Source organism: Pseudorca crassidens, chromosome 16 (genome assembly GCF_039906515.1).
Source record: "Pseudorca crassidens isolate mPseCra1 chromosome 16, mPseCra1.hap1, whole genome shotgun sequence".
Lineage (NCBI taxonomy): Eukaryota > Metazoa > Chordata > Mammalia > Artiodactyla > Delphinidae > Pseudorca > Pseudorca crassidens.
The window spans coordinates 59523936-59548889 of NC_090311.1; the positions used below are offsets into that span (position 1 = coordinate 59523936).

Sequence of the window (24954 nt, forward strand, 5' to 3'; positions counted from 1 at the left end):
GCGCAGGCTCAGTGGACATGGCTTACGGGCCCAGCCGCTCTGCAGCATGTGGGATCTTCCCGGACTGGGGCACGAACCCGTGTCCCCTGCATTGGCAGGTGGACTCCCAACCACTGCGCCACCAGGGAAGCCCTGTCTATTTTTTAATTGGGTTATTCATTCTTTATTGTTGAGTTTTAGAGGTTCTCTATATATTCTGGATATTAATTCCTTATGAGATGTATGATTTGCAAATATTTTCTCCTATTCTGTGGGTTGCCTTTTTACTCCATTGATATTGTGCTTTGTATCCAAATTTTTAAATTTTTACGAAGTCCAATTTGTTTAATTTTTCTTTTTTTGCCTGTGCCTTTAGGGTCATATACAAGAAATCATTGCCCAATCCAATGTTATAAAGCTTTTGTCCTATGTTTTCTTCTAAGAGTTTTATTGTTTTAGGTGTTATATTTAGGTCCTTGATTTATTTTGAGTTAATTTTTACATGTGGTATTAGGTAAGGGTTCAACTTCATTCTTTTGCATGTGGATATTCGGTTCTCCCAGCACCATTTGTTGAAAAGACCATCCTTTCCCCATTGAATGGTCTTGCCATGCTTGTCAAAAATCATTTGACCATATATACAAAGGTTTACTTCTGCCTCTGTATTCCATTAGTCTGTAAGTCTGTCTTTATGCTGATAACACACTATTTGATTATTGTAGCTTTGTAGTAAGTTTTGAAATTAGGAGGTGTGAGTCTTCTGGTTTTGTTCTTCTTTTTTAAGATTGTTTTGGTTATTCTGGGTCCCTTGAGATTCCGTATGAATTTTAGGATGGGTTTTTCTGTTTCTGTTTTTAGTATTTTGATAGAGATTGTGTTGAATCTGTAGATTGCTTTGGGTAGTATTAACATTTTAACAATCCATGAATCATGGTCTTCCAATCCATGAACATGGGATGTGTTTTCCATTTATTTATGTTGTCTTTCAGCAGTTTTTTTGTAGTTTTTCACTGTATGTCTTTCATCTCCTTGGTTAAGTTAATTCCTAAGTATGTTATGCTTAGACTTCTTTTAGTAATTTTCTTTTAGATTGTTCATTATTGGTACATAGAAATGCAACTGATTTTTCTGTGTTGTCTTTGCATCCTGCTACTTGGTTGAATTCATTTATTAGTTCTAACAAGTTTTTTGTGGAATCCTTAGGATTTTCTAACCTAAGATAATTTTATCTGCTGGGTATTCCCTGGTGGTCCAGTGCTTAGGACTCCATGCTTTCACTGCCGAGGGTGCAGGTTCAGTCCCTGGTTGGGGAACTCAGATCCCACAAGCAGTGCAATGTGGCAGAAAAAAGATAATGTTATCTGTGAACAGAGATCATTTTACTTCTTCCTTTCCAGTTTGGGCACCTTTGAGCTTGTTCTTGCCTAGTTGCCCTGGCTAGAACTTCCAAGTACTAAGTTGAATAGAAGTGGCGAAAGTGGGCATCCTTGTTCTTGTTCTTGATCTCAAAGGAAAAGCTTTCAGTCTTTGACCATTGAGTGGGTTTTTCAAATATATCTTTTATTATATTAAGGTAGTTTCCTTCTATTCCTAGTTTGTTGAGTGTTTTTTATCATGAAAGAGTACTGAATTTTGTCAATTGTTTTTTCTGCATGAATTGAGATGATCGTATTTTTTTCCTTTATTCCGTTAATGTGGTGCATTACATTGATCGATATTCATATGTTGAAACATCCTTGCATTCCAGGAATAAGTTCTACTTGGTCATGGTGTATAATCATTTTAATATTATATGCTGCTGAATTCTGTTTGCTAGTATTTTGTTGAGGATTTTTACATCAGTGTTCATAAGTGATATTGGTCTGTAGTTTTCTTGTAGTGTCTTTTTCTGGCTTTGGTATAAAGGATAATGCTGGCCTCATAGAATGAGATAGGAAGTATTCTTTCCTCTCCTTTTGAAAAGTTTGAGAAGGATTGGTATTAGTTCTTCTTTAAATGTTTGGTAGAATTCTCTGGTGAAGCCATTAGGTCCAGGGCTTTTCTTTTGTCAGGAGACTTTCAATTACTGATTGTCTCCTTACTAGCTATAGGTCTATTCAGATTTTCTATTTTTTTCTAAGTCTTGGTAGGTTTTGTGTTTTTAGGAATCTGTCCATTTCATCTAGGTTATTCAGTTTGTTGGTGTACAGTTTTTCATAGAACTCTCTTATAATCTTTTGTATTTCTGTAGAATCAATAGTAGTATCCCCACTTTTATTTCTGATTTTAGTAATTTGAATCTTTTTTTTCTTAGTCCATGTAGCTAAAGGATTGTCAATTTTGTTGACAAAATTCTTTTCAAAGAACCATCTTTTGTTTTCATTAATTTTCTCTATTGTTTTTCTTTTACTTCTCCTTTAATATTTCCTTTCTTCTGCTAGCTTTGGGTTAAGTTTGTCCTTGTTTTTCTAGCTTTTAGGTTGTTGATTTGAGATCTTTCTTGTTTTTTAATATAAGCGTTATAACTATAAATTTCTCCCTTAGCTCTGCTTTCATTGTGTCCCATAAGTTTTGGTATTTTGTGTTTTCATTTTCATTTGTCTTTAAGTATTTTCGAATTTTCCCTGTGATTTCTTCTTTGATCCATTAGTTGTTAAAGAGTGTGTTGTTTAATTTCTGCAAAATTTGAAGTTTTCCAGTTTTACTTGTGTTACTAATATCTAACTTCACACGATAATTTACTTTTGCCATCTCTCACTTTTTCTGTGAGTGTGTGGCTTACCCCATTACTACCTTCTTGTCATTATCAACTAGAGAAATAAAATATATTACCTCTATCATCATACTGAAATTGATTTTCTCCTTAAGAAAATATAGTGGGATGAGTTACTTGTTAAGGTGTTTTTCTTGCTCATTTTCCTAAATTTGCAGTGAAGTATCAAGTGGAAAAACTAACCATGGTATAATATTAAATAAAATTTCCTTTAAGCTGCAATGTAATTTCATCAAGTTGGACTTCCAAAAAAGTACAAATTTGCAAATTTTATTTTCTGTTTCTACTAATATGGTACATTATAACACTTCTGAAGATCACAACTTTGTTTTGTTTGGTTTTTTAAATTAATTAATTAATTAATTTGGTTGCACCAGGTCTTAGTTCCGGTAAGCAGCTCCTTAGTTGTGGTGTGTTGGCTCCTTAGTTGCAGCTCACAGGCTCCTTAGTTGTGGCTTGCAGGCTCCTTAGTTGTGGCTCGTCAGCTCCTTAGTTGTGGCATGCAAACTCTTAGTTGAAGCATGCATGTGGGATCTAGTTCCCTGACCAGGGATTGAACCTGGGCTCCTGGCATTGGGAGTGTGGAGTCTTATCCACTGCGCCACGAGGGAAGTCCTGCCTTATGTTTTTTAGTTCACCTCTGGTTTAAAACATCAATTTGTTTAATAGATATTAACTATTTAATGTTTATTTAATATCTACTTAACATAATAACCATTATGTTAAGTACTAGGGATGTGATAATGAGTAACACTGCTTTTGCCCTTAGGATACTTATCTTATGATATGGTATGATGAATGCCTAGATGCAGATAACTTAGGATACTGTGGGAGCACATAGGAGAAAACTTAATTTTGGACTTGAGAAGAGAGAGGCATAAAGTAAGACTTCCTGGAATACAGGATATTTTTTAAAATTGAGATGTAATGGACAAGGAATTAGCTAGGAAATTGGGGGAGGGGGGGAAATAGTGGGCATGAGAAAAATATTCCAAACAGAACATATATATAGGCCAGAGAGGAGAGAGCATTTTATATCAGATATCTAACAAGTAGTTTGTTCAAGGGGTGAGTGCATGAACAGTGGGAGGGAGTTGGTTTTGTGAGAGTAGTGAGAGATGAGGCTAGATAGGTAAGCAGAAGCCATCTCCTGATGAACTTTGTAAGTCATGTGGAGGAGTTTGAAGTGTTCTGAGTGCAATGAGAAGCTATTGAAAAGTTTTAAACAGGGAAGTTATATGATTTTCATTTTAGAAATATCATTCTGGCTGCAGAATGGATTCAGATCTGGGGGTAGGGACAAAGAAATCAGGGAGGAGGCTGTTGTAAAAATTAAGTAAGAGGTGATAGTGGTAGCTTAGGTTATTTCCAGTTTTTTGCAGGACCAAGGTTCAACAGACATCTTTATGTCTTCTTGTGTCTATTACACACATAAAAGAGTTTCTCTTGGATATAAGCTTCTCAAACTTTACTAGATGTGGCCAGATTGTTCTCCAGAGCAGATGTACCAATTAATACTCTCACCCACAATGTATGGGAGTTCCCATTTCTTCATACCCTTGCCAACACTTGGCTTTGTCAGATTTAAAATTATAGCAGTTGAGGTGTGAAGCGATAGGGATGAGGGTAGGGGGAAGGATGATTTGTTTTTTTTAATTGCCCTCCCCCCAAAATCAGAGAAATGCTTATTTCAGTGGATTTATATTGATGCCATGTAACTCCTTGATTAATTTTGTCTGTTTCTTTCTCCTTTTTGGGCCTACCTTTTGAAATGCTTTCTTGATATTTTAATATAAAATCTGATAAGTTAAATGGATTTTAGCATTAATGATGCCTTTACAGTTCATATAGACTGTTCCTTTAGTTTCAGGTTGTTCCTAACCCTGATTTGTTGAGTAGATTTTTAGCTTCCGGAGATATTACACTTTTGGTGGGGGGGCGGTGAAGTAGAAAAGAATAGCTTTATTGCTTTGCCAGGCAAAGGGGGGTACCACAGCAGGCTAATGCCCTCAAAACTGTGTGTCCCCTACACTTTTCTTTTTAGATAGAAAATGTCTTATATATAAAATTTGATTTACTTCAGGTGGAAGTTGAAGGTTCTTCTTGGTCATTTGCATCACTATCTTGGTTAGCTGATAAGGTTAACTACACCAAGCAGTAGATTCTCTGCACATCTCTGGAGCGCACTCAGCTATGAGTGTACCATAGTGCCTCTGATGCAAGACGTCAACTTCCCAAGTGTATGCATTTTAAACATATTTGTCCCTTACAAAACAAGGTTTTGTCCACTAAATGTTCCTATAAATAATAGTGTAAGAATTTTTAAATTAAATCTCCCAGTTTATGGATGAGCCACAAAAAACGTATTTCTAAGTAAATTTTCCTATACTATTTTATTTCCTATTCCTATTTTCCTATATTATAGTTTATATTGTGATAATAAATTAAAAGAACTCTTTTTGGTGTTAGTTTTAACTGTAAATTTGGGTTACTACATTCGGTTTGACGGGCTAACATCAGTCATCCGTGCCACTTCCTTTGAACCAAAGGAATTTGCAGCTTATTCTTTTTTCTCATCAAATTCTATTTGTGCTTTGCATGAAAGTTTTTTATAGTCTTTTTCTGCCAACATCACTTTCCTTATCTCATTTTCTTTGTCTTCTTGTCCATTTACTTTTTCTTTTCATGTTCTCTATTTTGGAAGCAGCCTTCCCTTTCAAATGCTACATCACTTCATTTTCATTTTCATTTTCTTCTTTAATACAATTCCTAGGCATTTTGCCTTTGATAATTGTGAATAGATCAATAGGTAAGATAACCAGAGATACTTTAACTACCAAGGCAGAATAGCTAAAGATACTCTACTATCCCCATTGTGCTTTCAGATAATGTTGCCAGGATATCAGGTCATGTAAAAAATATTTCTGGTGCTCTCTACGGGTATTAATGGCATACTCTCCTCTTGTGCCTTTTGTATGTCCCTGAGAAAAAACATTCTTAATTACTGCTTTGTAAGCTCATCTTGGAACTGTATTCCAGTTCTCATAACTGAAAAATAATAGGAGAGTCAAAATTCAGTATGTTTCTTTTGTTTCTGAAATTGTGTCATGTTAAACTATTAATAAGTTAGTTTCTTGGTATCCTTTTCTAGATTAGAGTGTGGAGTAGAGAGTTAGTAACTGTCAAAGTATGGATCTTCATCTTCATTTTAGTAGTACACTGATAATCAGTTACTATCCATAAGTGACTAACAGGAGGCAAAAAAAAAAAAATAGTGAATGGAGGTAGTTGTATGATTTGAATATTTAATTGTATTGGTCCATGTGATCCTCCAGTGCATACATCTCCATGCTAGGACTGTGCTTGGTACTAGAATGTAACAGGTCATATCCTCAGACCAGGGCATGCTATGCCCTAGACAGTGAATGTCTGATCACTAGCAAAATGTGCCCATGATTTTATTTCCTCTTTTTTTTTTTTTTTTTTTTTTGCGGTATGCGGGCCTCTCACTGTTGTGGCCTCTCCCGTTGTGGAGCAGAGGCTCCAGATGCGCAGGCTCAGCGGCCATGGCTCACGGGCCCAGCCGCTCCGCGGCATGTGGGATCTTCCCGGACCAGGGCACAAACCTGTGTCCCCTGCATTGGCAGGTGGACTCTCAACCACTGCGCCACCAGGGAAGCCCTTTATTTCCTCTTAATTTATTTCTCATGAACTCCTTTTCTGCTAGCACTTAAAAAAAAAAAAATGTTGACACCATTGGATAGGTTATAGCTAAGTCTGGTTTTAGCCAATTTACTGCCTTGTTGAAGTATAGTCAATCAGAAGTTATTAAGGAAAACACCATTGTATTCCTTTTTCTACCAGTTTCCTTTGTGATGTTATCAGACATATCAGACATACGTTTCTTTTGGTTAAATACCTAGAAGTGAATTCTCTGGGTTGCATGGTAGGTATATATTTAATTTTGAAGAAACCACCAAATTGTTGTACCATTTTATACTCTGGTCATCAGTGTATGAGAGTTTCAGTTCCTTCACATACTTGCGAACACTTGTGACTAAGTCCTCCAACTATGTTCTTTGTTAAAATTGCTTTGGCTATTCTAAATTCTTTGGATTTCCATATAAATCTTAGGATCAGCTTGTCAGTTTCTACAAAAATGCCTGTAGGAAATTTTATTAGGGTTGTTTTGAATCTTGGGGAGAATTTGGGCAGCACTGTCATTTTAAAAAGATAATTTTCTAATCCATGAACATGCTATCTCTTTGTTTATTTAGGTCAGAAAACTTGGTATAGGAGATAAGATATTTTGACATTAACATTAAACCACTGTGAGTCTCACATTTATTGTTTGAACGTTGGTATCAAAAGTTGGAAAAAATTTTCTTTTTCTTTCTCTCCTCCTCCTTTTCCTCCTCCTGCTTCTTCTACATCTTTCTCACTGAAAGCAAATTTATCACAGGCTCAGTTTTTAATTCATATCGTATCTTTGTCCTCTTCTGTTGTTCAAAAACTTTATATTGTTTTGGTTTCTGTTATATTTAGAAATGTGTTGACAAATGAAACATGATGACACATTGTCCAATAGAGGAACATGAAACTGTAACTAGCATAGTGGGCAGTATCCATTTTGAGGTCTGACATAATACCTTTTTCATTGGATTGCCATGAGAATCAAATGAGCTAAAAGCCTGTGAGAACTAAAACTGCAAAATGCTGTTATTAATGTTTTATTTAAGAGGTGCCCAAATAAACTTTTTAAAAATTGAGACATAATTGACATATAACATTGTATTAGTTTTGGGTGTACAACATGACGTGGATATGTACGTATTGTGAGATGATCACCACAAGATGTTTAGTTAACATCCACCATCACACATAGTTACAAAAAAATTTTTTCTTATGATGAGGACCTTTAAGATCTACTCTTCCAGCAACTTTTAAATATAGAATACAGTATTATTAACCATAGTCACTATGCTATACATTACATCCCCAGGACTTATTTATCATATACTGGGAGTTTGTACCTTTTGACCACCTTCACCATTTCTCTCATATTAGTTTTAGTCATGCAGAACTTTTTATCTTCTTTCAAAGTCCAAACTATACTAATAAGGTCCACTGACAGAAGTCTCACTTTCATTTCTGTACTCCTCAACCTGTTCCTTTCTTCTTCCTATATGTAACTACCACTTTATTAGCTTTTTCATTTCCACTGTTTCTTTTTGAAAATATAAGCAAATGTATATATATTCCTGTTTCCTTTCAACATCAGCACAGAAGGCAGCATGGTATAAATACTTCCTGTACTTTGGCATTTTAATTTATTGATATGTTCTAGATAGTACTTCATATCCTATATAGAAATCCTCCTCATTTCTTTTTACAGCTGCATGTTACTCTGTTTTGTGGAGTTACCATAGTTTATTTAACTGGGCGCCTCTTGATGGACATCTGGTTTGTTTGCAGTCTTTTGCTTTTATAAAAATAATACTTGCATTAACCTTGTGCATATATTATTTTGTTTTTTTGCTAAGTGATCTTTGGGATATTTTTTCTAGAAGTGATGCCATTGAATCAAAGAGGAAATACATAGGAAATTTTGCTAACATTGTCCCAGTTTCCCCCCATAATGGTTCTGTCATTTTGTATTTCTAGCAGCAATATATGAGAGTGCCTATTTCCCCACAGCATCACAAAAAATTTCAAACTTTGAGATTTTTGCCAATCTGATTGATGGCTCACTTTTCTTTAAATGTATACCAATTTCTTTGGTTATCTTTTTTTTTTTTTTTTTTTTTGGTACCTCAGACTTCTCTTTTGGAATTGTTTTCTTCCTCCTTGAAACAAATCCTTAAGAAGCCCTTGCATGTACTTTGTTTGGCTTATTATTCTCTATGCTTCCTGAATCTGAAGTTTCATGTATTCTAATGCTAGAATATTGTCCACCAATATTTCTTTAAATAGTGCCTTTTCCACATTCTCTTGTCTTCTTCTGACACATGCTGTTGTCTTCTGTCTTCTTATTTTTTCTTCCTTGTCTTTTAACTAGAACTTCATATGTATTCCTCCTCTCTGCTGCATCCTGGGTAGTTTATCCCATGGTAATTTATTCAGTTCTCACTTCTTCGTTTATTATTCTCTTTTTTTTGTTGTGTCTAACTTGCTGTTTAACCTGACCAATATGTCTTTATTTCATTGATAATATTTTTAATTTCTGGAAGTTCTATTTCTTCCCCCCACTCAAATCTGCCTGGTCTTTTTAGGGTATCTTACATGTTCATATTTTCTATTTTTTAAAAAATTCTTTAAACATTTTAATCATAGTTGTTTTGTATTCTTAATCTGATAACACCAACATCTGAAGACTGTCTAATACTGGTTTTTAATAGTTTTTGCTAATTTTGCTCATAGTGGCTTGTTTGATCATGTGCTTTGTGATTTTGGATTGTATGCATTTCTTCAGATTGTGTGTTGGAATATTGCAAAACCTGAGGTGAGGGTGCATTTTGCAGAGTATAAATGTTGCTTCTGCCAGTTGTCCTATTGCATTACCAACCTACGACTACTTTAAGTTAAATTCTTGGCTTTAGTTTTCCAGACCATGGAGATAGCATATGTTTGAAATGAAAACCTCCCTGAAAGCGTGCCTGTGGAGTTCTAAGGGATTGTTTTTCACCTACCTGCAGTGAAGACTGAGAAAAACAAGTTCTTTTGTTGTTTCTCTTTGCCAGCTGACAGAGTTTTTTTTCTAGTTCATTCTCCCATTCAAGATGTAGTTCTTCAAGGGTCTGCTTTGTCACTTTGCATGGGCCTGAGGCTTTATCTCCTGTCCCTTTCTTGGTGGTTAAAAATCAAGCTTCTAGTATTCTGATCTAGTGACTGCCTCCAGAGGAGATGCAGCTTCATCCTCTGCTTACCTCTACAGGTTTCAAGTTCCTTTTTGGTTTTGGCCCTAAGAAATTTGCTTAATTCCTGTGAACTTGGCCATAGTACAAATGGATAATTGTTACATTTAATTCAGCATTTCTAGGTAGGGTCGACCCTTGAACAATGCTGGGGTTAGGGGTGCTGACCCCCCTGAGCAGTTGAAAATCTGCGTGTCTATTTTGACTCTCCCAAAACTTAACTACCAATAGACTACTGCTGACTGGAAGGCTTACTGATAATTTAAACAGTTGATTAACACATATTTTGTATGTTACATGTATTATATACTGTATTTTTTACAATAAAGTAAGCTAGAGAAAAGAAAATGTTATTAATAAAATCGTAAGGAAGAAAAAATACATTTACAGTACATACATGTATTTATTGAAAAAAATCCACGTATAAGTGGACTCATGCAGTTCAAACCCTTGTTGTTCAGGGGTCAACTGTGTTTTATATCAGAAGCAATTCCCTCCCCACCACCCCAGAATATGTGGTCCAGATGTAATTTTCTCTCTGTTGCTTACTTAACATGGTATACACAAAAAACATAAAATACTCAGGCTCTTAAAGTCTCCACTTAACTCACCTGATTTACTGTTTATAAAAATGCAGTGTTATATGGTTGCTATCATTCAGAGTATATTTTTTACATTTATTTCTTTCTATAGTTCTTTCTCTATTTTTCCTTATTCTTATGAAAGTAATGGTAATTGTACAATATTTGAAACAAATAGTCAATAATAAAAAGACAAGTAACCAAATTTTTAAATGGGCAAAAGGATTTGAATAGACATTTTTCCAAAGATGATATACAGATGGCCAATAAACATGTGAAAAGATGCTCAACATCATTTAGGGAAATAAAATTTAAAAACCACGATGAAATACTACATCATACCCACAATGGCTATAATAAAGGTGGACAATAACAAGTACTGGTGAGGATGTAGAGAAATCAGAACCCTCATACATTGCTGGTAGGATTGTAAAAAGGTGCAGCCACTTTAGAAAACAGTTTGGCAGTTTCTGAAAATGTTAAGCATAGAGTTGACATAAGACCCAGCAATTCCACTGCTACATATACTCAAGAGTAATGAAAAAATGTGTCCACAGAAAAACTTGTACATGAATGTTCACAGTAGCATTATTAATAAAAGCCAAAAAAGTGGAAACAACTCAAATGTCCATCAACTGATAAGCAAAATGTAGTCTATCCCAATGGACTAGTATTTGGCAATAAAAAGAACCTTGAAAACATTATGCTGAGTGAAGGAGTCCAGTCACAGAAGACCATATGTTGTGTGATTCCATTTATGTGAGATAGCCAGAATAGGCAAACCTACAGATACAGAAAGTAGATTAGTGGTGTGTAGGGATAGGGCAGGAAAGGGGAGATGATGGGTAGTGACTGCTTAAGGTTACAGAGTTTCTTTTTGGGGTGATGAAAATGATCTAAAATTAGATTATGGTGATGGTTGTACAACTCTGTGAATATACTAAAAACTATTGGATTCTTTAACTGGGTGAACTTTATGGTATGTAAATTACATACCATTAGTGCTTTTGAAAAGGGTTACTGTAGGGGAAGGGAAGAGGGGAAAGAATCAATTGACAGGTTTGTCTCTCTTCCTGTCCATTTATCCCTTGCCCAGATTGTTGGTTAAGAGTTAGATATATCTCATATGGTGATTCCCGCTGTGTTGGAAAATTGCATGCTTCAACTTAATTGATGCTTCATTTTGGTATGATGGCTGATAATTGAAGTCTCGGGTTCTATAGGTCCTACGTTACCTATCAGCTGTGTGATCCTTGCCATGTTTCACTACCTTGTAGGTTGTTCCTTTGTTTATAAACTTAGGATAATTCCTGCTTTTTCTACCTCAGAAGGTTGTTGTGAGGTTCAAATGAGAGGGAGATAGTACTTTGAAAGCTGTGTAGTCCTAAATAAGTATATAATAGTATTAAGATTCCTAAAGTTCTCTGTATTTTGTTTCCATAGGAGTAAAACACAAATCATTTCTAACAGTTGAGGACTGTTTTGAGTTGGGCAAAGTGGCCTACACAGAAGCAGATTATTACCATACAGAACTGTGGATGGAACAAGCACTAAGGCAGCTGGATGAAGGCGAGGTTTCTACAATTGATAAAGTCTCTGTTCTAGATTATTTGAGCTATGCAGTGTACCAGCAGGGAGACCTGGATAAAGCACTTTTGCTCACAAAGAAGCTTCTTGAACTAGGTGTGTTAATTTGGCCTAATTCAAGGTTAAAGATGTATTGGTCGATATATAGATATACTAATTATAATTATGTGTGACTGTATATATTTGTCATATAGCTTTGGTACTTTTTATTTGTCGCGAGTCAGGAGCTCATCTGTCAGACATACTTTATCTTTCTGTTTATCCTCTAAATAAATGGCAACTGGTCTTTCTCACCTAATAGTACTACAACAGTAGCTGTGTTTCTCTGCTCTGTACTCTTCAGGAATTTCAAAATTGGACCTAACCTAGCTAACTCAGTCAAAAATATTTGTTTACCCTGTTGCCATATTAAATATTGACTGGTGTTCTTTGAAGGAAGTTTTTGGTTTATTGCATTTCATATTCAGAAATAGTGATTTGAAATGTCAACCTAAATAAAAAGGTAAAATGAGGCAGACTCAAAATTGTCAAAAACATGAGTTTAGTAATAGCAGAGGAATTGCATTCAGGACCTGCAAAATGTAGGAAGCTACAGGTGAGTCCGTTGAGGGATTGGGGTAGGCTGTGTTTATGGGCAGGGAATGTAAACAGGGGAAAGTTCAGTTAGAGTCTGTTCAAATCAAAAACAAATGGGGACTAGCGTTGAACGTTCCCTAAGCAGATAAAACCAGTCCAGTCATACAAACAAAGCTCAATTCAGCTTACTTTTTTTTTTTTTTTTTTTTTTGATGGTACGCGGGCCTCTCACTGCTGTGGCCTCTCCCGTCGCGGAGCACAGGCTCCGGACGCGCAGGCTCAGCGGCCATGGCTCACGGGCCCAGCCGCTCCGCGGCATATGGGATCTTCCCGGACCGGGGCACGAACCCGTGTCCCCTGCATTGGCAGGCGGACTCTCAACCACTGCGCCACCAGGGAAGCCCTCAGCTTACTTTTAACACCAGCTCAACTTCGGTGATTTCTTGTTCATGCCCCTGGAAACCATAAGCAACATTTCCTAAGATTGATATGAGGCAACCCTTGACCAATTCCCTGTAATTTAAGAAAATTCCAATATTATCAGTTTTCTGAAAATCAGGCATTTATGGGAAATCAGTCTCTCAGTCCTTAAGTTTTGTGGTCCTGAGGGCACATGCATGAGATTTCCCATTTTATATCCTCTGGTTGAAATTCTTTCATAGAAATAAATAGACTGGAAATATATTTGATTGTCATATTCAAATGTTAGGAAAATATGATATCTTATGAAGATTTTACCACTAGTGTTTTGAACAGAGATATAGTATTTCTGTAAGTATGAGCCAGGGGCCACATGCATCAGAATTACTTGGATACTTGTTAGAAATGAAAATTCCTTGATCTCCATACCAGACCTACTAACTCAGAATCTGTGGTGGAGTTGTATGCTAAAAAAATTCATGTGGTCTTTGGTGTATAACGAAGCTTTAAAACTTAAAAAAAATTCTTTTTATGAATAGGTAAATATGTGTATATTAGGAGAGTTGAACAGTTCAAAAACATTGGTCATCTGAAAATAAGCTTTTTTTTTTTTTTTTTTGCGGTATGCGGGCCTCTCACTGCTGTGGCCTCTCCCGTTGTGGAGCACAGGCTCTGGAAGCGCATGCTTAGCGGCCACGGCTCACGGGCCTAGCTGCTCCGCGGCATGTGGGATCTTCCCAGACCGAGGCACGAACCCGTGTCCCCTGCATCGGCAGGCGGACTCTAAACCACTGCGCCCAGGGAAGCCCTGAAAATAAGCTTTTGATAATTAGGTTATTTCTTAGTTGAGTGAATTAATAAATTGAGATATTAATCCAATTACCCTTTTTTCCCCAGTATTTTTTAGTGATATTTTTCCTCCTGACTTAAAAAATACTTCATTCATTGTAGAAAAAAATACAGAATAGTCATCACTCAGAGCCAATCACTCAGAGATACCCACCAATTTTTTTTGTTTCCTCGTAGTATACCCCCTCCCCCTTTTCCCTTTCTTTTACAAAAGTAGACTCATATTGTGTGTATCACAACATATATTATGAGCAGTTTCTCAAAGAGGAAGTATTTTACAAATCTAAGGCTAGATTTTTTTAAACACTTCAATTAATGTCACAAGTGAAATTTCTGTGTTCTGTTCTGTCTTTTTCATTTGTGTGTGTCTGGTGGTTTGGATTTTTTTTCTCCTGGATGGGTGGAGTAGTCCTCCTTTCCCCTACTAAAAGATAGCTAACAATTATGACTAGCAATTCCAAGGCAGTTAGTGGATTCTGGTTTATTTGAAAATTATATTTTTAGTTTCTCTTTTCCATCTCACTTAGAATTTTGGGACGGAAGTCCACTCAGCCCTCAGAAGTAGACTGTGTTCTGCGTTTATAATGTGTCTGCGGTAAAGGTTGCTTTTGAACTGTATACCTTGTCTTCCTCATGGTCATTACATTTCAATCTCAGAAAAATCTTTTCCATTGCTTCAAATAAGTGTAATAAGTAATACTTTAAAATTCATTTGACATCAAAGCTGATTAGTAACTTCTCACATGGAACATTCTCAAAGTAGAAGCGGTAATTGCTACTTTGAAATAAATGGCTGATTCCATCTCCAGAACTCTTTTTGTAGAGGGTGAATATATGTCTTGATGTGCTTTGGGCAGTACAGGTTTATACCTATTGTTTTGGTATAATAATTTTCATTAGTGCCTCCTTTCACTCTCAAAAGCATCCTGGTTTGGAAGGTAAATTTATATATTCCTCAATTTGTATATTGTTGTATTCTGATGCTTGAACAACTGTAAGCTTACTCATAGACATGCTTTCTTTCTTTTCTAATAGATCCTGAACATCAGAGAGCTAATGGTAACTTAAAATATTTTGAGTATATAATGGCTAAAGAAAAAGATGCCAATAAGTCTGCTTCAGATGACCAATCTGATCAGAAAACCACACCGAAGAAAAAAGGGGTTGCTGCGGATTACCTGCCAGAGAGACAGAAGTACGAAATGCTGTGCCGTGGGGAGGGTATCAAAATGGTAAAGTGGAAAAGCCAATTGTGTGTGTGTGGAAGTGGATGTGTGTGCGTGTTTGTACATAGTTCTAGAGAGATTCAGAATTCTTTTATTTTTAAAATTTGTGATAAAAATCAGAATTATTGATAAAGTATTACAGTATGCCACATCACTTTATTATAGGTGTCACACTTAGTATGCTCCAAACCTTAGTAAAATAGCTTTAAAACAAAACTTGTGAATCATATACCATTACAGTGCGTTTTTGGTAATTATTACCCTTTTCATAGATTAAAACAGGCTTTTTAAGGTGAAGAATCAGATAATTTTTTTTTTTTTTTTTTTTTTTTTTTTTTTGCGGTCCACTGGCCTCTCACCGTTGTGGCCTCTCCCGTTGCAGAGCACAGGCTCCGGACACGCAGGCTCAGCGGCCATGGCTCACGGGCCCAGCCGCTCCGCAGGACATGGGATCTTCCCGGACTGGGACACGAACCCGTGTCCCCTGCATCGGCAGGCGGACTCTCAACCACTGCGCCACCAGGGAAGCCCTTTGTGCATTTTTAATATTTCTTAAATAGACAAAAACATTTCACTAGGCAATCCTGTCAAGGTTGACTAGGAGCAGAACCAAAAGAGATCACTGTATAGATAAATCCACTGTTTCATAGGGTGGTTTAGAATGGTATATTATTTCTATTTAAGATTGCTGAAATCTCTTTTGCATTAAGATATAAGAAAAAACTTTATCACTTCCCTTAAATTATCTAATTCTTGGGCTTCCCTGGTGGCGCAGTGGTTGAGAGTCCGCCTGCCGAAGCAGGGGACACGGGTTCGTGCCTCGGTCCGGGAAGATCCCACATCCCGTGGCGCGGCTAGGCCTGTGAGCCATGGCCGCTGAGCCTGCGCGTCCGGAGCCTTTGCTCCGCGACGGGAGAGGCCACAACGGTGAGAGGCCCGCATACCACAAAAAAAAAAAAAATGCACAAAGACTTTAAACAGATTTTGGCTTTAACAGTTATTCTTCAAAATACTAAAACATGTCTATAAATATCTCTTTGTTTATTGTATATCTATATTTATGTATTCGTACTCAGATTACCAGTGCTTCAGGATACTTAATAGGTAATAGGCCAAAAATAATAAAGTTCAAGCGTGGGGAACATAGTTTTTGTTCAGCTTTAGGACTTTTCAGATCCTTTTTATGATAATATGCATTATGGATAGGATATACTTTGTTTCTCAACATTAATTGATCATGGAATCCTTATTTAAGGAATATCATGTGGTACTAGTGTTCAGCTGAATGCGGGCATACGTAGAAGGAGTTAGTGAATTTTTGAAGTGAGTACTTTTAAGTGAAAACATTTGAATAGTGTTTACCTTTTTCTCTACTACTGATAAACTGAAGCTGGGTTTTACCTTTTTATGTTGATGACTTCCTGGTATTTGATGACTCACTGTTGACAGCCTAACCTGTAACAGCAAATAAGTAGATCATATTTATGTTGACATTTTTGATAAGTTTGTGGATTCCCAGAAGAACATGTTTACTTTCGCTTTGGGAGCTAATAAGTAAATACAAATTAGACTCATGAAACATTTTTTTTAAATTTCACATCTAAATATTTTAGTGTGTCTTTTAAAGATAAGGACTCTTAAAAAATAACCACAATACCATTATCATGGTATTTCCAGTATCACAGTATTCATAGTAGTTCCATAATATCATCAAATATCTAGTCAGTGTTCAGATTTCCAATAGTAAGCAGATATTTTTTATTGCCCTTAGAATCTCTTAAAGAAGAGAGCAAAATAGAACTACAGATATAAAAACAGAAGTCTGTTAATTTGCCAGTTTGTTGATGTAACACACACACGTCAACTCTGCCCCAGGCCAAAGGAGCATCCTTTTTCTCAGAATAGTTAAATTCATCTCATCATCATATAAAAAGCTTATTTGATATAAAACCTTGGATTTGATTCTAGGTAAATAAAGTACAAGAATAAACATGAATCATTATTTGTTTTTGTGTAGTTAATAATTAAAACCAAAACTAATATTATTCCTACCTCATAATATGAAATACTTGTTTAATCAAGAGAAGAATCAGCAATGGAATAACTTATTTAGTTAATATAATACATAGATGATTGAAAGGAGCCTTTATTTGTTTTGTTGACCACTCTGTCTTTAATACCTGCTAGTAAAAGCACCTGGCTTCTTTGTTTAATAACTTATTTTCTCTTTTTCAGAGCTACCCATTTTCTTCTTTACTTTAAAAAAAAAAATCCCTTAAATTTTTTTAAAATTGGGAGGTATTTAGGAAAACCTGGTTAGGTTTTGTTTTGTTTTCTTTTTTTTTTTCTTTTAGACACTTTCTGAGTGCTTCCCGGTTACCTTGTGAAGTTTGGAGCAGTGCTGGCCATTCATTTCATATTTCTATAAATATTTTATTATTTCTTTCATATTTACAATGCCTGAACTTTATTTTGATGAGAGAAGGAGTTAAAGAGAAACCTCACCTTTTAAAAATTTAAGGCCTACCATCTCTTCCAGAAAATAATCATTAATAAAACTTTTAAAATCCTGAAGGTCCCATTTGATGCAGAATATTTGCAGGGTACTGTTTCTTTTGTGTGTTCTTCCTCAGATACTCTGTGTATACACTAGCATGATTATTGTTTCTTATCTTCATAGGAACAAGCATCAAAAATATTATTACTCTAATATATTTATAATATTTTTAACTTTATGTTTAGACTCCTCGGAGACAGAAAAAACTCTTTTGCCGCTACCATGATGGAAACCGGAATCCTAAATTTATTCTGGCTCCAGCCAAACAGGAGGATGAGTGGGACAAGCCTCGTATTATTCGCTTCCATGATATTATTTCTGATGCAGAAATTGAAATTGTCAAAGATCTAGCAAAACCAAGGGTAAATAATTTTTTTCTTTTTTTCTCTCCTCAATTTACTCTACCGGCGTTTCAGTTTTTTCCTTTGCAAGATTATAAAAATGATAATTGACATGGCAATAAGCCCATAGATAGTTTTAGATATTGTTGTTGCAAACTAATGGCATTAACTAAGCTCTGTACCAGTTGTTCTCTGTTATCAACACAAATAACATACCTTGCAACTGGGTTTTAAGCACTTATTTATGAAAATCATAGATGAGATTTTTATTCACACTTGAAAAATTTGTGTTTCAGTACCTTCCTGAAAAAGTTTTCTATGTACTTTGGAGCCCTTTAATCTCAGAGACTAATCAAAGACCAACTTTTTATATCTTCTATAGTTTTATCTGAAATAATACTTGAAGTACTTTTATTCCTGTTTAGGTACATTATTACTAGAAGGATATAGCTGGGTACAAACATCTTGCTAATCTGAAATAAGGACATCATAGTTTTCTGACTTCAACCCACGTCATTTATCTTAATAAGAAAAACAATTTATTGTAAACACAATCCTGTAAACTTAGTGTTTAGCATAGAAATTCTTCTTTTGTGGGGGTGTGAGAAAGACTGCCCTTTATGCTCTTGCCTTCCATCAGCTTGTTCTTAAGATCTGTTTGGTCTTATTGATAGTAAAATACAAACCGCCATCATTTTCATAAAGGGATTGTTAAATAAACACTAGGAATATTTTTGCTCAATTATTACACAGGAGTTGGCAAATTTTTCTGTAAAGGTCCAGATAGTGAATATTTTTTATGTTTTGCAGGCTGTATAGCCTGTTATATAAGTACTCACCCCTGCTGTTGCAGTGCAAAAGCAGCCATAGAAAATACATAAATGAACGTGGCTATATTCCAATGAAAGTTTATTTCTAAAAGCAGGTGGCTGGATGAATTTGGCCCATGGACCACAGTTTGCTGTTCCATGTTATATCATAAAAGTTGAGTTGTCTGGATATCTGTACTGTAGAATAAACTTGAAGTCAGAATTGTTGTTGTTGTTGTTGTTAAGTTTTACTACTTTTCCAAATGGGTACTTTTTGTTTTTTACTAAAGATTACATTTTAAATGGAAAAGACGAGTCTAATATGTATGGGTGTTGTCCAAGGGAGTTCTTATAAATCTCTTAAGCAGAATGCCACTTATAATCACATCATATTCTGTCATTCTCTTTTGGATTTTAGTTCACTGTTTGTGGTCAGTAAACCAAAATTACCTTGGTAGAATATTTATTAGGAGTTCATTTCAGCTTGGAGATCAAGTCTTATATTTCTGGGTTTGGAGGCCTCAATCTTCAAAGTGGATGCCTCAGTTGGATTATTTGATCAAGTAATTCAATGGCAATAAAAATTTTATACTCTTTTGTTAACATCTGAATCATCCTTCAGTTTTAGAAAAAAGTTTAAAATCATTATCTTGGCTGTCATCTCTTTCTGTTTCTTAACATTTATGAGTTCTTTTCATCTGTCTTTGTGCTCATCCAAGATTATTTCACTGTTTATGTGAAATATATGAGTAAATATCTTGCAGGAAGAAAAGATGACCTTGAAACAAATTTTGAACATTATCTTTGCAAACATTTCCATCACCGAAAAAATTAAAAAGTTTGGAATGGATTATTAACTGCAAATAGCCATTCTTATAACTATAAATGAGACTTCAAATTTTAGAAATTTCTTTTCCTCACTTCACGTCCTCTGACCGTTGAAAGAAATTTAATTTCCAGTCTCTTTTGTTTGTGTACCCTCCATTCACACAAAACAAAAACAAAAAATTTTAAAGAACTTTTAAAAATGTAAAATATTTAAAAATCAACAGGCTTTCAAGGCTAAACACAGGTGACTGGAAGTCTATGGAATTATTTTCTCTTTTTAGCCTCCTTTGTAAAAAAAAAATCCCAGAATTCTGACTGATTGGATAAATGTGATTCATTTTTTTTTTTTTTTTTTATAATGCAACTATTTTGATGGTTGGCTTCACAGCTGAGGCGAGCCACCATTTCAAACCCAATAACAGGAGACTTGGAGACGGTACATTACAGAATTAGCAAAAGGTAAGAGATGTGTATGCTGCATATTTTGCCCTCTAATGAGTGTTTTGTACATCCTACAGGAATTATTCATTTAAGGGAAGTAGGTCATTTTCAGTCTCCAGTCAAGTCACCACCTATTTTTACGCATGGATAAACTGCTTTGTGTTTCACAGGTCTTTCCCTTTAACTAGAAGTTCTGTTTTTAATATTTAATTGGTCTGTTATTTTTAGGGAATTAATATGCTTTGCATCGCTCTTCAGGTTAGGAATCAGATATCCAGGAAATGGCTTTTATACTTGTTTTCTTTTTCCTTTTTCTTGCCAAAGAGGGGGGGAAAGAAAGCAGCAGCCTGGATTAATCTGGGAGTAGTCTTTGTTTATGTAGTTCTCTCATATTCATAAATGCTGTGGTGAATTCACATCATTCTTCATGATGATTGTATTGGCATTTGTTCATGCATCTTATAAAATAACATTGTCATTTTGGAGTAATCTATTTCTCCTGTTGGAGTTTTTATTTTAAAAAACTTGCTGACTTAAAAGCTGGCAATGGAAAGAACAGAGTTATGCTTCAGATCTCAGTCTTTCAAATGCTATTACTTCTGAGTTTAGTTGCCTTTTACTTCACCAGAGAGATTTAACAACAGTTATAGCTTGGTGAGAGTTTTAAAAAATGAATTTAAAGAGACTAAAGAGACCACTAATTATTCTTTTGTCAAATAATTTAAAGAACATTAAACTTCTAGATCTGAGAAAGCACCTGTGAAACCCAGTGCTATAAAAAATTTACATAGAGCTTCAAATGATTTTAAAAAAAAAAAGTGAAAGGACAATCTACAACAAAAATCTGTCAACCCATTTTCTCTTGATTTGCAAGTGGCTTTTCTTATTGCCACGTTTCTAAATGTTTTTGCTGATTCGAAACCATTACCTACCATCCATACCAATCTGAACCCTTCCAATCACCTGTGGCTTGGCAAAACAAAACAAAACAAAAGCCCCAAATTGCCTGCTACGTGAGTAAGTCCTTGTCCTTTCTCTTTTTTTGTAGCTGAGCCGAGCTACAGTACATGACCCTGAGACTGGAAAATTGACCACAGCACAGTACAGAGTATCTAAGAGGTAAGGGAGTAATGGGAAGAGTTTTAGTCATATTTGGACTATTTTCTTTCTTGAGAATCTAATTTTCATAAAACCCATCATATGATTTCTAAGAACTAGGGTATTAGGCATAGGTATTTGATGACACCCGTGCCTGACTTTTCATGATGGACGTGGTTATGGGGCAGTTAATAGAAATTACTAGATTTTAAAATGCCTGCTGAGATATCCCAAACCCTACCTGATAAGTGAAGCTGTGTTCTCATATTAAAGTAAGGGAAGTTCCCAAAGAGTCTTCATTGAACAAGGCCTAATTTGGTCTCTGTAGTAAAGCAGGGGTTGAAAAATCTCTGGGTTACTCAGTAGGTAGTGAGAAAATGAATGCCTTGAAGGATTACCTAACAAATCCTCTGCAAGTCAGTTGGTTTCAAATTCTTTGCTTTTAACAATATTTAAGAGAATCTCCTTAAGTTATTGGCTGATAGATCACTGAAATAATTTTTAATAAAAGGTCACTATGTAACTTATTAGTGTATATAACATATAGGAGCTTACAAAATAAGTGACATTATTTCAACAGAACTCCTTTTCCATCTACTTATTTACATAAAGTTTTCTCAGCTCTCATAAAAATGAAAATAGAAGTATCATTGAGCTGAATTCCGTCTCATTGTAGCAATATTTATTCACAGATACAATACCTAATTGAAAATAACAGAATAAGCTTTTATCCATTAATTAGGAATCTTTTAATATATTTTCACTTTTTATATTTGATGATGATTGTTTAATCATGTTCTTTAATGTATACTAATTATAATTGTAATAACCCATTCTAGGAGACTTTTTTTTTTTAACACTTAGGGCTTTATGTTATAGGAAATTTATATTTTTATCAGTTTACATAAATATTTTTCTTGTAGAGAGGTATAATGTGATGAATAAAAGACTTTTGGTCATAGAAATATATCACTCTAGGGCAGGGCTTCTCAACCTCAACACTATTGACATTTTGTATCAGATGATTGTTGTTTGTTGACTGACCTGAGCCTCATAGGATGTTTAGCAGCATCTCTAGTGCCCACTGGATGCCAGAAGCACCCATCATCCCAGTTGTGACAATCAAAAATGTCTTCAGACATTGCCAAATGTACCCTGGCAGGCAAAATTCCCACCACCATGCCTGGGAACTCCACCTCTCTACCCCTGTTGAGAATCACTGTTTTAATATAAAAATGGAATGAAAATGCAAGTTCAAGGAAAAAAAGAATAGAATAATGTAAAATTTCCAAGTTTTTAAAAAATGCTTCATTAATGTATATTTTTTAAAGTGGATGATGGTGGGCATAAAATCATTATGGTATTTAGAGTCCACTGGATACATAAAACAAGTAATCATTTTTCAGAAATTACCACTGTTTTCAGTATGACAGAATTAAATCCTTTGAAACTCTTACGATGAAAAATTTCATTTGTCAACTAAAAATTGTGCAAAGGAGTACATAGATTTTAACAACTGTCTTAGGCACTCAAACAAAAAAAGTTAACATTGTTGCTATGAGTCATAGCAAAAGTACTATAAAGGCTAGACAGAATGCATTGATTTCATTTTCTTAATTACTGTTTTTAGGCAAAGCTTTATGTCCTTCACATATTAACCTCCAGCATCCCCACACACATATTCTGGTCTCCTAACTGTTTGCCCTATACCACTACCTGTCCCCTTGCCCCTAATCACATTCCTATAATGTGATTTTGATTTTAGTAACACTAATACAAGGTAAGGATTTGCAGTAACTAATTTGGATAGACATGTTGAGCCATGGTTTATAATGCTCCTGTGCATAGTAATTAACCCTCGTTTTGAATAAGCTAATTTTCCATTTTACAGAACCTTATTCATGTCTAAAAAAATGAAGCCGTTATCTATTTTTAATAAAATAACTAAATCCATTGTATATTTTATCAGAGATTACATGATGCTAGGCATTTTTACTGTCATAAACCTAGTAAGTATCTAAATTTTCCAGATTTTGCTGTTTTTAGGAATCATTTAAAACAAAATTTTATGAACTTAATGTTCTAGAAATCATTTTTGGAAATTTTCTATATAAACAATAGACCTTTTGACAAAATATTCAGCCGACAGAGTCATTGGGCTTTTACCAACAAGTCAAAATAAATTACTCTCAGAAAGGTGGTCTACAAACATTTTTTCTCTCTTAGGAACTAAATACCTCTAAATATTTTGAACTTATTTTTTAAATATTATAATTTTATAGCTCTGAGAAGCAATTTTATTGGATTTTTGAGAAAGGCCCAACCATGCTTCATATTATTTATAATAGCAGAAGATATTTAGCCAGTAGCATTAGAAGCATTAGAAGACTGAGTAACACTACAATAAATTCACCCAGGCTTGGCAAAGTATGCAGTGTGGGTGTGTGTTTGTGTTCAAAACAACATAGTAAAAAGAAGAGTTCCACAGCACAGTGATTTTCATCTTTGCTCTTAAGGAAAATTGTTCATCAGCCCTTTTAAAAATAAAATATATATTTTGAGAGAGAGCTCTTAACTGTTAAAGAAGGAATTTGCTCCATAAAATATCTAATACATTTCATATTTTAACAAATTAAAAGTTTCTACTGTTTTGGAAATTTAATAGCTATGTCAAGACATTTTCTACCCATCACTGTAAATCTGAATTTTGAAGATTTTACAAGTGTAATAAATGAGTGTTTTCTGTTTCCTTCATATTTTATGCCTCTGAAGAAGGCATCTCAAACGCAAAATAGCAGAAAGAGTTTATGTGTACTGATGTCAGTTAATGTGATCCCTTTTACTCTGGGAACATCTGTATTTTGAAAGGGTCAGAAGGGAATTTCAAATATCTGTATTTTGAGAAATTTCTTAAGTGATTGCATCATCATCTGTGGAAGTAAAAATATGTTCCAGTGTTCTAGCAAATAGAATTTTCCTTGGGCAAAGTATGTGTGGAAATTCATTACTGTTTAAAAACATAAAGTTTTTATTTACTTTATTGACTGTCTGTGAACTTCTGGCAAATCATTTTTTGTCTTTTCCAATATTTAAAAAAAAAATTTACTACGACTTGTTAATGGAGAAGCTAATAATTTTGACTAAATCAAAGAAATGGAATTTTAGTTTTTGAGAGGTAAACATTCAGTTATATGCTCTGAGAAGACAGTTTAGTTATTTGAGCTTATAAGTCCAGTTAAAGCAACATAAATAATGAGATATGCAAATAAACAGTCTACTTAGTGTGATAGAAAAAGCTTCTTTGATTCTGGTGGAATCAGAATCACTTCTTGGAAGTGATTTCATTTTTTTTACTTTCAAGTACATATTTCCTACAGTATGATATTTTATTATGCTTAAGATTTAATTTACCCCATGTTAAGGAGCAAATACAGTGTAAACATATATTAATATTTTTACAATATAGAGATCAATGCAAATAGCTTTGTTTTTTTTAATTTAATTTAATTTTTTATACAGCAGGTTCTTATTAGTTATCTATTTTATACATATTAGTGTATAGATGTCAATCCCAATCTCCCAATTCATCCCACTGCCATCCCACCCCCACGCAAATAGCTTTGAATGATAATCAGATTTTTTTTAAGTGTAATAATTTTTTTTAATGAATAATTTTAAAATAATTTATTTTTGGCTGTGTAGGGTCTTTGTTGCTGCACACAGGCTTTTCTCTAGTTGTGGTGAACAGGGTCTACTTTTTGTTGCGGTGCGCGGGCTTCTCATTGCGGTGGCTTCTCTTGTGGAGCATGGGCTCTAAGCGCGCGGGCTTCAGTAATTGTGACACGCGAGCTCAGTAGTTGTGGCTTGTAGGCTCTGGAGCGCAGGCTCACTAGTTGTGGTGCACAGGCTTAGTTGCTCAGTGGCATGTGGGATCTTCCCAGACCAGGGCTGGAACCCGCGTCCCCTGCATTGGCAGGTGGATTCTTTTTTTTTTTT

The 24954-nt window shown here is 35.0% G+C and overlaps 1 protein-coding gene across 6 annotated transcripts in view; it reads left to right on the forward strand.

Moving 5' to 3' along the window:
• P4HA1 (prolyl 4-hydroxylase subunit alpha 1) overlaps positions 1–24954 on the forward strand; it is a 93018-nt gene that overhangs the window by 39589 nt on the left and 28475 nt on the right. For 4 of the 6 annotated variants that reach the window (XM_067710592.1, XM_067710594.1, XM_067710596.1 and 1 more), the window contains 4 exons: positions 11670–11909; positions 14694–14890; positions 17627–17803; positions 19808–19878. In XM_067710592.1, the coding sequence (XP_067566693.1) occupies positions 11670–11909; positions 14694–14890; positions 17627–17803; positions 19808–19878 (685 nt within the window). Of the gene's footprint in view, positions 1–11669; positions 11910–14693; positions 14891–17626; positions 17804–19807; positions 19879–20908; positions 20980–24954 lie in introns of all 6 variants that reach the window. The other 2 variants (XM_067710593.1, XM_067710597.1) reach the window with 2 other exon arrangements.